Source organism: Pleuronectes platessa, chromosome 21 (assembly GCF_947347685.1).
Source record: "Pleuronectes platessa chromosome 21, fPlePla1.1, whole genome shotgun sequence".
NCBI classification, from domain to species: Eukaryota; Metazoa; Chordata; class Actinopteri; order Pleuronectiformes; family Pleuronectidae; genus Pleuronectes; species Pleuronectes platessa.
Window position 1 is genome coordinate 12,257,969 of NC_070646.1, and position 13,614 is coordinate 12,271,582.

A 13,614-nucleotide genomic window follows, 5' to 3' on the forward strand; every position below is an offset into this window, starting at 1 on the left:
TGGTGAACGTGAAATCTCAGTAGCGGCTTCGGGGAATTTCTTTAATTTCTGTATATACTCACGTAAACTGATCATAGATTAGTGGTCAAAGATTAAAGTGCACGGCCACAGTGCCCTCAAAAACATGTTTTTCTCAAGTCTGCCTTGAGGGAAATATTTACCGGTTTTCAAAGATTAAATAATTCGATTTCACTGTTCAAAGGTCAATGGTCATGGTGAACTTTTGTTGTTGTATGTGAGGTGTAGACCATTTCCATTCATTCACAGAACAGCTTTTGAAAACGTTAATCTGTGTTGACTTTGATCATGTCATGAGCTGAGATCATTATAAACAGCTTCCTGCCTTCCTGTGCAGACGGCTCTGTCAGAGGTGTGTAGGTGTGAGGTGAGGTGCAGTAGGTCGAGCTGTGACTACGTGCTTCTACTGCTTGCGGTATTTAAAAGCAGCTTCCCCACAGGCCAGGTGTCAATCTACTGCAGGAAACACTTGATAGCAAGAGCCTTTGCCAAACCTTTAATCATCACTTTCGCTTGAGATCTTTCTGACTATCAAAGATCTGAGACCTTTATTTATTATGCAAAGCCAAGAGTTGGGGGGAGTGTAGCCGTGGATTTGAACTTTCTCTGCTCTTGTCCTGGTTTCACTTTGCCAATTGAATCTCCCCTGCTCCCCTGGTTGAGTAGTGGAGAAAGATTACCGCGAAGAGGAGCGGACAAAGCGAGTGCGCCTGACCTCTGCCCCGCTCTGATTGTCTGTGCTTATGTTTATCTCTGTTTATTTAAGCAGCTTTCTGTTGCTGTTCCCTTCTCTATTAAGGCCAATGGACATGAAAACATATTTCTTATATACATCTAAAAAAGCAGGGATGTAACTAAATCATTTTTGCTATCAGTTGAGCTGCATTTAGATTAATATTGAAAATTTAAAAAAATCAAATCATAAACTAGAATGACACCCAGTAGAGCGCATACCTACACCAGGGCCCAACGGTCTCCTTAAATCAGCTGCACAAAACTTCACATACCCATTCATATCAATTCTTAAAATGTGCCTGATTATCTTTCATCGTTTTTGTGTAACAAACAAGCCAACCAATAACAAACAGTCTGGGGAGTTATATGAATTTACATCAGCTCACAAAATTATCAAATTTGTGAAATATAATTTGCAAAAAACACAAAAAAATGCCTTTAACAAATCCCTATCATAGTGTACATAGGAATTCTATGCTGTACATTCTTAAGGAAGGTGCATGAAAAAGCTTTTCCATCATTGTTCAGTAAAATAATTATCTTGCCTTGTTAACTCACTGAGAGCAGTTTACAGTTTTTTTTACGAGATTTGCTCCTCGTAGAGTAAATATTTCCGACATGCTACGTGATTCATTATTCACGGGTAATGGCAGCAGAGGGATCCTTTATACTGCAGTACAGCATGGATTCATAAACCATGTTAACAACACACTCGTGGCCACACAGGAATCCAGGACAACCAGCCTAACCTCCATCATTCTTCTCATGTCTGTAGCAGGCAGAATAGAGTTGGGGGAAATGGGCTGTAAGGTGCTTGGGATCTTTACAGGAATGTGAGATATTTCCTACACAGTCGGGCAGGTTGGACACATGAGGACTCGACGATCGATCATTGAGCTAATCGATGTGCATTTTATTTCTTGGACAGAGTAGGCGACCCCTGTGTAGTGCCGCAGGATGATTTCTAATGATTCCACAGGCTCCCTCAACCTCAGTACCACACACTGACCAAAATGTCTATGTATCGTAGTTGGTAACCCTTATTCGTTATTTAAACATCCCTAAACCATTACATCTACATTTACTACCAGTTTATCCCTTCCAGTCATCAATTCTGATACCTGGACTTTGCGTAATGGCCGATACCGAGTACCCGTCCAATTCCAGTGCATTTCAATACTGACGTTTTGCCCACAATACATGTCATTGTTTTACTTTTGCTACTTTCCACAGCTCTACACTACTGGAAATCACTTGTTGTTTTGTAGCGGCAAAGAAGTGATTCCCGGGAAAAGATAGTTTCAGGTTTACCTGGTTGAAACTAATATACTAATATCTACTTTGTGCTGCCTCGACCTGACCCAAACCTGCATAACCAGCAGTGTCAGACACATTTCCGATGCTGGTATCAATATCGGAAGATCTCAAGTTACTCATTCAAGTCAGTAACTGGTGAGGAGGAGAACACTGGTTTTCTAAAGAAGTGGATGTGAAGCTTTTGATATCTCACGTGTAGAGGGAAAAATAAAAAAAAATCCCAGAAAGCAGAGCGTCACCAGGGAGTGAGAATAGAAGAAACAAGCCGTCCAAGGCTTCAGAGGTATTCTGTGACAGGAGGTAAGAGGGTTTAGGAAATCTGTTTTTCATTTTGAAGACACACAAGCATGAAGGTTTCTGGATTGTATAAATCAGCCTGTGTGTGCTCTTCTTTTTTTTTTCTTGCATTAATTATTCCAAGGTGTCATATAAAATTCTACACGTGCAGTATCACACATCCTTTGTTTGTGTCTAACAGTGTATACACTATAGGACACGTTCCAGTCTCCCAGCACTCTGATTAAAGTGGAATTGTAGCAGCACAGTTAGGCTGATAGACTAATGATCTGCTCACTGTCGAGTAAATACACACACCACAAGACAATGGAAGCAAATGTTTAGACAGATGGCCTTAACTAATTAAGACCTAGTGTGTGTCTGTTGTTGGGTTATGGAGGATAATGAAACACATAGGAGAATAAACTATAGACTGATGCTATCATTCGATAACAGAGCTAGAAATCAATATTTGATCAAGAACAGCCCGCAGCTTGTTTGTTTTTCATCCATTTATCCATCCATCATCTATCCTCCCGTCACCCATTCATCCAGTGTTGAGAGATAAATCTACATGAGAAAATAGAGAATCAACCGAGCCATATGACAGCATTTTGTCCTCTGCAGCGCTAAGCTTCAGTCTGCTTCAAAATCATTAAACGCCTGATAGAATAGAACATTGATTTCTGCATAAATCCATCTGTGTATTTTGATGGAGCGTTACGGCAACATGGAAGAAAAAAGAATCAGAGATTTTGGGTCACCCTTAACCCTTAACGTACAATTCAGATGAAATGTTGGTGAGGAAACGATAGATGCTCTGAAGTTTTCTCTGCTGATGCTATTTCTCTCCAGTTGCCATGTTTCGTTTGTTCTCTCAGAGCTGATGGTTTCCATAACCGACATAACTGCTTCTGTTGTGGCAGATGTTTGATCAGTTATTTGTGTTTGTATGGGTGGCAGTAGATTACACACACACACACACAGACACACACACACATTTATAGTAAAACAGGACTCTTCAGGCAGAAGGGAAATGACCCGCTGTGTTATGACTGTACTGTAACATCTGGCACGGATGAGAGCACAGAACGGACATATTCCAGTGGTGGGGGGTGGAGGGTATAAGAGTAAAAGCACAAAGCATAACTCTCTTTTAATGTATGTGGAGAAAACCCTGAGATAAAGAGATTTTAGAAGCTTCAGTGGGCAGGATTTTAATGCGAAGGAAGGATTAGATCAGACGAATGCAACATTTTCCCCAAATCAGAAGAATTTGTTCAAGGTTTATTTCTTTGTGTCCCAAATGAGTTTGACATGTAAAGCCTCGTCAAATCTCTCACCATTGTTTCATACAAATATATTAACACAATATATTTGAATTTTTTAAATAGCTTATAGCCTCCATTCCTGATTTATGATTGTTAGTCAAGACATGTGGTAATTTAAAAGAAACAAATCTGTGAGGTTTGTTAACCAGTGTAGAGGCTTCAGTCACTCACTTCTCATTGTCCTGACAAGAGTTAAAAACTAAAACACTTTTCTAGTCCTATCGATCACTCATAGTGCTTTTCAGTAGCAGTCGCATTCACCCACTCATAATTTGTTTGCTATGACACAACATTTGTACACCGTTGGGACACTGTCAGGGGCCATTTGGGCTTCAGTATCTGGCCCGAGGCAGGTTGTACGGACCATCAGAGCAGAGCAATGACATTCAACAAATGAAGACAGGGTAACCAAGGCTGTTCGGCAGTTTGATCCCAGCCTTTTCCATTCTGCATGGTAAAGTGTCCTTGGGAAAAATATGTGCCTCTCTGTGATAGCTGGCACATAAATGCACTATATGAATGTGTGTTTGTATGTGTGGATGGCAAAATTCTACTGTTAAGCACTTTGAGTGATCATCAAAACTAGAAAATGCTATATAGACTTTTGAAAAATGTAGCTGTCTGTAGTACACTGGCATCTAGCTACTTGCTACCAGTTAAATGGAAGGCAGAGTCTGACAATTTAGTTTGTAATCTGTGTTGCACATGCTTAGTGCACATATTATTCTGACAATACATCTGATGTTGTGTAGACCTATTAAAAGTCATGTGGGTTTCAGAAAATAGTAATAAGAGGAGTGAAAATTTGAAAACAGGAAGAGAAAAAGAGAATGGCCGATGGTGACAGGTTCCGAAAGTAAAAGGACCCAGAGCAGAGATTAGGATTTGGACTGCTTCACGTAAAGACCCATTGGATATTAAAGCTCGCTGACACTGAGTCGTAGTGAGTTTCCATGCCACAGCGACTTTGTGCCTCAAAGAGCAACGAGCCGAGGAGCAGTGTCGGTACAAGTCGGGCGTCTGTGCCAAGGCCTTTGTTTAATTCCGCCCCGGCATGTCAGGAGATGTCACCCACATGTGAAGAGGATCCATTTCCTCTGCTGCTGTGCCACAAGGCCCCTATAGAAACAACAGGCTGCAGCGCTGCACCAGAGGTTCGCATTTCCTGTGATACTTGTCAAACGGTAACAGGGGTGTGAAGGAGACCACAGTTATTATATAGTGCTTTGATTGTTGGGAGTTCAAGTTTCTAAAACACTGTTTGACTTTCCCAACGTTTACTGAAATATTCCTGCACAGTAGGTGGATGTAATTCTAAAGCAGTTTTCAGACACAAATTCCGGAAAATGTGCTGATAAGGCTCTGGATATTTGCCGGACTTTGCATTTACACATGAAGAAAACACTCCTCCTTCTGCGAGTCAGACACGTGCACATCTACAAGAAAATTTCTGGAATACTTAGGTTTTCAGCATATCGACACTAGCGCTGGCCCTTTTCGCCAATTGGCATCTTTGTCTGCATCCTCTACGTGTATGTTTCCTCTTTTTCATCCGGAGATAGTTGTGTTTTTTCTTTTTTTTTCACTTCTGCCTCTGTCACGTGTTAGAGATGTCACCAACACCCTCACTCACTAGCTGTGAAATATTAAGACTTTTTCCCGCTGTATTCTGACATGGACTCGCTTGGGCATTTTTCAGACATTTTACGAGGGCTCCGGCAATTTTAGAATAAAAAAATGACATTGCTTCGATGTTAAAGCCCATCACTCCCATCCGATGATTCTGAGATGGCCGTAGCTTTCACTTCTTCTGCTCTGAGGAGTCATATGTATGCAGCCGTATCGCCGCCCAGTCAGTGGTCGGGTTGAGCCTCTGGGGCCTGACAGCAGGACGATGTCATGTGGTGTACAGCACAGGGATTACAGCCCCTAATCTGCCTGCCAACCCAACTCGAGAAAAAGCAAACGAGAGATCATGATCATACACTGATGGAGGGCTGCGCGGAAACATGATGGAAATAAAAGAGGAGATTGGTTTTGGACCACACGGCATCGCTTCAGCCGTATGGAGGATTTAAAAAACCTGATGTGGGAGACTGATGAAATGTTTGTCAAGTGAGTTTTTATAAACTATGTGTGTGTGTGTGTGTGTGTGTGTGTGTGAGAGTGTGTGTGTGTGTGTGTGTGTTTGTGTACCGGCTCTGCAGAATAAGCAAAGGATGTGGTTGAAGATGGTTCTGGCTTCTGTTTGCAGTGGTGTGTTTATACTCTGTGCCCATAGGAGAACCTGCAGGCTTCTCCACATGTGACCACAGAGAGACCGAAACACTGACATGGTCACTCAAGTTCCAGAAACAGTTTTCTTAGCTGGGACTCAGAGTTTAAAGCTGCCTCGTGTAATATTTTTATGGAATTTATATGCATCTTATAGAAATTATAATTATTTTCTTAAAAACTGTCTAGAGTTTTACAGCTTTCATTGCAGCTGTGTGAGACAGTACTTGTATTGCCATGCTCCCAATGACAATGTTGACATGTGGTTGTTAAACAGGTTTAGTGTTTATTTCATCCAACAGCCGTGGCTAATGTGTGAAGAAGTGGAGCTAATGCTGGTGGGGATGTCATTTTTGGACATTTTGCTTATGTCTGGTCATGAACCAAAATTATTTGACAGTTATTATAGTTCTGTACCAGATGTCATGCAAATTCTAAATATTGCTTCAAAACCCGGCATGTCAAACACAAGGTGGAGCAGGACAAGTCAAGGGGCTCACTAAAGTCATAATATGCATCCTCCTGGCACCGTGAAAAACTGACCTCGATTTCACTGTAATCCATTGAGTTCAGTCAAGAACCACATTTTTTCAGGACAAACACATTTTACCCACGACAGTGCAGTGGTGTAAAACTCACTAAGGGGCTATTTTCAATGTGTACATGTCTCCTACACTTGAGAGTGAATCAAACAAGTAAACTTCAAGTCCTGAAGCCTACATGTCCTAATAACTTCTGATTTATGTTGATGTTTACTGTTAACGTGTAACGTGAGCGCAGGTCAGTGGGGGAGTGAGGAGGGAGGACACGCGGCAGGGTAATACAGCTGGGAACTGGGCCGTTTGTGAATGTACACAATGGGGAAAGTATTAACCAAATTAACTGACATGAGCTAAATTAGGTCGGTGAGAGGTCATAGATGCATCCTAGTAACACAACATGTAAGTATGTGTCATGTCATATGTGTCAGCTTTGTTAAGCAACAGTGAACACATGCTCCGCTCTGGCTCTGGCTCAGTAGCTGAGTAGTCTCCCTCTTTATTTGTCCTTACACCCACCTTTGACAAAGATCCACAAGTTCACACCTGCTCTGTAGGCGCTGCCTTGCGGGAAATGTAGGGCATCGCTTTTAAATAGACAAGTCAGTATGTGTGAGAGTGGAGGTACTTCAAACAAAAGTAATACAATTTTAAAGACTCATTCTCTTTGGACAAGTGAGATAATCTTAGTAGGATGTGGTACAGTGTTGGTGTGTGCGTGTGTGTGTGTGTGTGGATTCAAGACTGCCAGCTGCCGGTGTTGAATATCTCTCAGCTTGTTAGACGCGGCGTTGGCCAGGAGTCTGAGTATCGGCTCCAGGCCCACGTGTGATGGAATGGATTATTGTTCTGCTCACATCTTTATGGCAGCAGTCTAAGCCATGAATCACAGAGGGAGTCACAGCTGAGAACGACAGGCACCTCCTCGTTTCGCTCAGTACATCTCGGCAGAGCCACGGGGTGATGTCCTATTGTCCAGTAATAGTTGCTTCACTCCTGCTCATCGACTTCCCCTTGGCCAACAAAACATATACACTACAACCTGACCAGATTATCGTATGTTCTCAACCTCGGCAGACATTTTTTCGCACGAAACTTGCCTGTGATCAGTCTCAATCTAAAAGTGAAAGTATATCTTATTTATTACAACTTGCAGTGACATGGTGAGGCATGGAAAACCCCTATCACTCTCTGGGTTTCTTCCTGAACCCGTTAAACAGCAAGCATAGGATGTGTGGCGGCTGTGGGTTTCTGTTCTGTTTCTTTGTGGGTATCTCAGTTGTTGGCGCTCTCTGTTTTCAGACCTCTTTGAGAAGAGTGACTAAAACAATGTACTCGTTCTCAACAGCTCGTAATAGCATCCCTTTGTGTTGTGTCTTTCTGTGTTCATGAAACAGAGGGGCTGAGTACCACTTTACCTCTGAGGTTCATAGCACCATCTTGTGGTGTTAAAACAATATTGCATTCCTCCTGACAAAACCTGCTGCATTGTGTCAGGCACTAAGGCTCCAGTGGCGCAATCGGTCAGCGCGCGGTACTTATAGACAGTAACCTGCAGAGTGATGCCGAGGTTGTGAGTTCGAGCCTCACCTGGAGCAGTGAAGTTTTAAACATGGCTGTGAATCATTGAGCAAACTGTTATGCAGACAAATGAAAGAGTGGAGCAGTTAAAACAATTTATCCATAAGAATAAAGTCAAATAACAAACAGGTACATAAGTGGTTGTTTGGGCCTTGCTGTACACTACTTAGTACAATTCATGAATAAAATGGGTTTTACATTCCCATTTATCTGAATTTCCTTTTGTGGTCGGAGAAATCTTTCCAGATAGAATCAGAATCAGAACCGGGGTTGGTTGCCAAGTAGGGTGACATCAACAGGGAATTTTCTTTGCTGTTTTTTGTGCAAGAATGAATATAGTTTTGTTCAAATATCTAAAAAAAGAAGCCAAATATAAAATATAAATATTTTAAACACTAGAAAAGGGATTTTGCAATACAATGTAAACTCAATGAAAGGATTGTGCAATTTGGATGATACCATATTTACAATTAGAACTTAGTAAAAGCTTCTTTGGTTAGACGTTGCATAAGGATGCGTGAAATGAAAAAAACAAGCCATTCTAGCAATTCAATTGAATTGACCCATTATGACAGATTTTCCAAATGAGCAGTTCAAGTCCCCCTCCATTGAAAATCAGGTTTTTAAACATATTAACAAGTCCACCTTGTGCCTGTTATACGAAAAATAACATTTAGAGAGAAAGAGTCAGCGCCATGCCTGAGTATGTCCAACATATACTCACATATACCCGACCCGAGCCCTGCCTGTCGTGTTCGAGTCTGGTTTCCTCACTCTTTCTCCACCTCTGCAGGTGGACTTTGAGTGTGGGTTGAGGATGGGGGCAGGAGCGGGGCCATATTAACATATTCATAGATCCCAGGTACAGAATGAGGAAGGAAGGTGTAGAGTTATATTCAAGCCTTTTTAAAGCTGTGAGGGGAGTTTTTTACGACAAACCTTTTGAATATGTAATTTTTAGGAACAATGAAGAGTTTTAGGGGCTGTGATAAGCTACTGGAGAGGAGAGGGACATTAATATATGCAGGCATGTGTCTGCTCCCTCTTTATCTGTCTCGGGCTCTGCACTATTGAGAGAAAAGGATTATTTAATTAATGTAATTTTGCCTAGTGTCTGGAATTTCTCTACAGAGCTGCTCAGTTTTGGTTTCTGGCTTTTGACAGTCAGGATTTTTTCACCACCACACGTCTAGGAATTGTCCGACAACCATGTTGATTTACTTGTGTATGTTTTGCAGCTGGCAGGCGTAGGTAGAGGCAGCGAGCATGGATGAGCCGGAGATCAGGAACAGCAGCCTGCAGAGGAAGAAGCCACCGTGGCTCACACTGGACATCCCCACCATCCAGCTCACACCAGATGACTCGTCCCCCCAGCTACAGGTGAAAACAACAACAAATCTGTGGTTTAGAAGAGAAGAATCACCACCAACATCAGAAGTGTAAGTGCGGCGGTCTGTGTCATTATCTGTGGTGTGTGTTGCAGCCAGTCAAGCGCCTGCGCAGTGTCAGCATGCCAGGGGAAAACCCTCAGATCCACATCGCTGCCCTGGAGACTTCAAACAACTACCTCAGACCTCCTCTGCAGAGACAGCCGTCCATCACACATTCTATCAAGAGGTTAGGACACACCTAACACACACACACACATACACACACACACACACTAAGAGAGACACATTCACAAGGCTTTCTCTTCCTTCATCTCTTCTGCTTTTGTCCATCTCCTAAGATTTCTGCATGTCCTATCTATTCAATAATTATCTGCATTCAATCTTTAACTAATTTAATCTGTGGTTTCCTTTCTGATTTAACACAAATTAACACTTTCACTATTTCTTTTTCCTCCCCCTTTCTTTTATTTTCACTGTCTGTATTTCCACTGCCTCCCTGTCTCCTCCTCTTCTTGCTGCGATGTGTGTTAAGTGGGAAAAGGGTGCGCTTCGAGCGGGTCAACACGGTGCCCCCAAAGGGCCAGAGGAGCCCCAGGAGGGTGTCAACCGATCGAAGGCGGTCCTGCATCCCCAAAATACTGACCCGACGGCGTTCATCTATACCCAAACACATCATCAGGTACAAGAGAGGTGGAGGGGGTTGAAGGGGTTTTTCTTCTGCACTGAAATTTCTATCTTCAAAACTGTGCCCTCCTTTAATTCAACGCTATGAATGAAACTGTCCAAAATTATATTTCTGTGCAAACATTTCCATCCATAAATGTACTTCAGGGGAGGAAAATGCATCAAATTTGATATATTCCAGCTTTTACAATGACAGAACAGAATATAATAAGAAAAGCGTTGAGCGTTTAAAAATGTAAACAGAAAGAATGTTAACTATGAAACAGTTATCTGCATTATTTTGAGTATTTGACTGCAATTAAATTGCTAAAATTAAAGTGGCTATTAGTAGCGTATTCAACACCATTTAAATTTTTTGGGGGAAAAATATGCACTATTTGTTTAGCACCAAAGATCAAATAGTCAGAGTTTGAGACTAGCTGGTGAACTTATTGATGCGTTATTCAGGTATTTAATAGCCACATAACTCGGGAGTAGGTGGAGACCAAAACTGAGCCAAAGTATAGAATGTTGGACTGAAACTCACCAGTTGGTAAGAAACACATCATGAAATGTGCCTCATTAACTGTTAAGGCTCATTTATGCTGCCATTACGTAGAGAAAGGAGATACTACGGTTTGGATACATGTGTTAGTTAGCAAATACATCCACTATAGGGCAGCGCAGACTTGAGAGTTTCTCACGACAATAAACATCATAAGAAAGAGACAAAAGCGGCCATGTTGTAAATGTGCAAAGTAACACATTAAAGATGGCTGTAGTTTCTTACCAGCTAACAAGGTTTCCCCTCAAAAAGTTCCGTCATCACAAAGTTTCTTACTCGTGTCTTGTTTTTGTCACTCTTGAGGCATGCTGCCCCCCACTATTCCCGGTGGTACCACTTTGTCTGTTTCGTCAATGTCCCCAAACTTTCAGAAGACGTGCACAAATACGGACGAAATGAATTCAGAGTACAGACAGAAGGCTCCGTCAATTTCCATCCACATATCTAATGTTGAGCATGAATGAGCCTTTATGTTGGCAAAGAGGAAACTCTGAGCAAACAAGTTCGCCAAATTAACTTTAACATATGAATGTTGTGTTTACATTTTTGCCCCTTTTGCATTGGGTGATTTTTTGCACACAGAATACAACCCGTCGCTCTCTCCTGTCTTTGTGCCCCAGCTCTGAACGCTTTGAAAAGAGTCACATGACGAATGCACACAAGCGGCGTATCAGTGTCAGTCCAGGTGACACACAGCCCCACATGCTTTGAGGCGGACAAAGTAACACAATTACTCACACAGACCGTTTATGTACCTCGCAGAGCATGTGGGCCACATCAAAGCGGCCCCTCGCTCCACGTTTAATTGTAGATGTTTGAACGCGGGGCCAAGACTGAAACCTGGAGACACTGTCCTCAAAGGACCGCTTAGACGTCTGAACTTTATCATGCCGAGGTTTATTATCCTTGTATGTGAGAGAGAGGGAGACTGAATGCGTTTGATGTTTGTGGGAGAATTAATAGGATCGAGGGGAGGCTTGTGTTCCCGGAGGTATAGCTGCGATACCTCATCCTCAGAGGAGTTTGTAGATACAGGATAAATCTTAGTCTGTTCAAACAAAGTGTTTGTCAGTGTGTTGCTACAATCTGCTGACTTGTAGTGTCACAGGGGTGGGTGGGTGGGGGGGGGGGGGGGGCTGGGCTTCTTGTTCATGTGGAGGACAACAGGAAGTCTGTCTATGAGTCATGCTAAGGAGCCATTAAATCTGACAGAGTTGGACTAGTAGTAATTCATCTCAGTCACAGTGATACTCGTAATGTTAGCTCAAGTTCACACAGTTAACTGGAAATTCTTTTGACTCCCGCCACAAATATCTGCGCTGCAGAGAAGCTGTGGTTCTCACTCAAGGGGTTTGTCTTGGAGGAGCTAACCCTTTGTAGTATCCCTGCTCCATCGTGTGTATGTGTTTGTGTGCGTGTGTCTGTGTGCGTGTGTGTGCGTGCGGGTCGTGTTCAGGCATGTCCCATTGCCCTTCCTCCTCCAACCCTCCTTCCTCCTAATGTGCATGTGTGTATGTTCCATCTTTCTTCTCTCCCTCCCTTTAATCTCCCATTTCCTGTAGAGTGCTGGTATGTTAGAGGGAGAACTGGTGTTTACACGCACACACACACACCCACACGCATACAGTAAAACAAGGCAGAGAGAGAGACGGACCTCAGTGGGTGCTCTGGATGGGAGGACATTCAGTTTGACAAGGAGCAGAGCCGCTGTCCTCTTCGCCCAGTGGGTCACATCCTTTTACGCGAGCTCTCGAGGATGGATACTGGAAGGTCGGCCAGCTTCTGACACATGTACACACTCGCTCACGCATGCACGGTCTTATGGAAACTTCTGTTGTGCGCTGGTGACACAGGGTCACAGAATTGAAGTTCCCTCCTCTTTTTGTGCGCTGTATGAGCGGCTCCAGCTGCTGGTGGAGGTCCTCTGCGGATCTCCTTCACATCAGGACTCTCACTGCCTCGACCAGGGAGATCAGCGCCCGCCCTCATCTAACTTTTCATTACTCGGCAGGACAGGAGAGTTTATGCCGAGTCTGGATATGTGGTAATCATCCCGTCTTTGCGTAACAGCAAGTGTAACAAGGTACCGCTGGCCTGGATATGAGGAAATCCCCTTATGGAACATTTGATGTGTGATCTGCGGAGGATCAATTGGCGTCCCGAGGATCAGGGTTTACCGCAGGTCAGGGGGTGAGCGGGGGACAGTATGTCAGGGATGCTGGTGATGGAGGCGACAAAGCTTCACAGTCCCAGCTCCCCTCAGGTATGACCCACACACTGACCCCCTCCTGGAACTCTCTGGACAGGTGGGTGTGCTCTTATTTGTTCAACCAGAGAGGAAGATACTGATCTAAAATGTTGATCTGAGTAAAGAGTGAGACAGGTTGACCAGCTGCTGGCTGTGTTTAACACTCTGATATGAGAGTGGTATCAGTCTTCTCACTGAACTCTCAGCAGGAAAGTGTTTTTCCGAAAATGTCGAATAGGAATGATATTCATATCACTTATTATTTCCTTTATGTATAAAGAAAGATTTTTTCTCCTGAGAGAGGTTTTTAAACCCTTCTCTATGAGCAGAGAATGACAACATGTTTTACCACCTCTCTGTGCTCACACAATGCATAAGCATTACATTGATATAAAGAAAATTATGTTGTGATAATTACTATCATTTTATCGCCTTAATCTCTAACTATTCTTTCATGTGAAAGTTTTAAACTCAAGTAAAAGTAGATATCAGTATGAGCAGCAAAATAACTTAAAACTGGAAAGTGAGTAGTGAAGCATGAATATTGAAAAACTTGTCCCCACAAAGTTTTTGTAAAGATAAATGACGGTTTCTTCAATAATGGACAGGCAACTGATTATAGTTGATTTTAATGATCCGAACTTTAAGTAGTGAGGGAAAAATGTATTCATCCATT

The 13,614-nt window shown here is 42.7% G+C and overlaps 1 protein-coding gene and 1 non-coding gene across 7 annotated transcripts in view; both read left to right on the top strand.

Moving 5' to 3' along the window:
* The window catches only part of rhbdf1b (rhomboid 5 homolog 1b (Drosophila)), a 32,013-nt gene that overhangs the window by 8,282 nt on the left and 10,117 nt on the right, over positions 1-13,614 (top strand). For 3 of the 6 annotated variants that reach the window (XM_053413705.1, XM_053413703.1, XM_053413707.1), the window contains exons 2-4: positions 9,310-9,451; positions 9,555-9,688; positions 9,995-10,141. In XM_053413705.1, the coding sequence (XP_053269680.1) occupies positions 9,338-9,451; positions 9,555-9,688; positions 9,995-10,141 (395 nt within the window). In that variant the 5' untranslated portion in view covers positions 9,310-9,337. Of the gene's footprint in view, positions 1-5,493; positions 5,793-9,309; positions 9,452-9,554; positions 9,689-9,994; positions 10,142-12,235; positions 12,997-13,614 lie in introns of those variants that run through there. The other 3 variants (XM_053413704.1, XM_053413706.1, XM_053413708.1) reach the window with 3 other exon arrangements.
* trnai-uau (transfer RNA isoleucine (anticodon UAU)) lies at positions 7,996-8,088 on the top strand. The gene is given in 2 exon segments: positions 7,996-8,033; positions 8,053-8,088. It is a non-coding gene; the product is annotated as a tRNA-Ile (tRNA).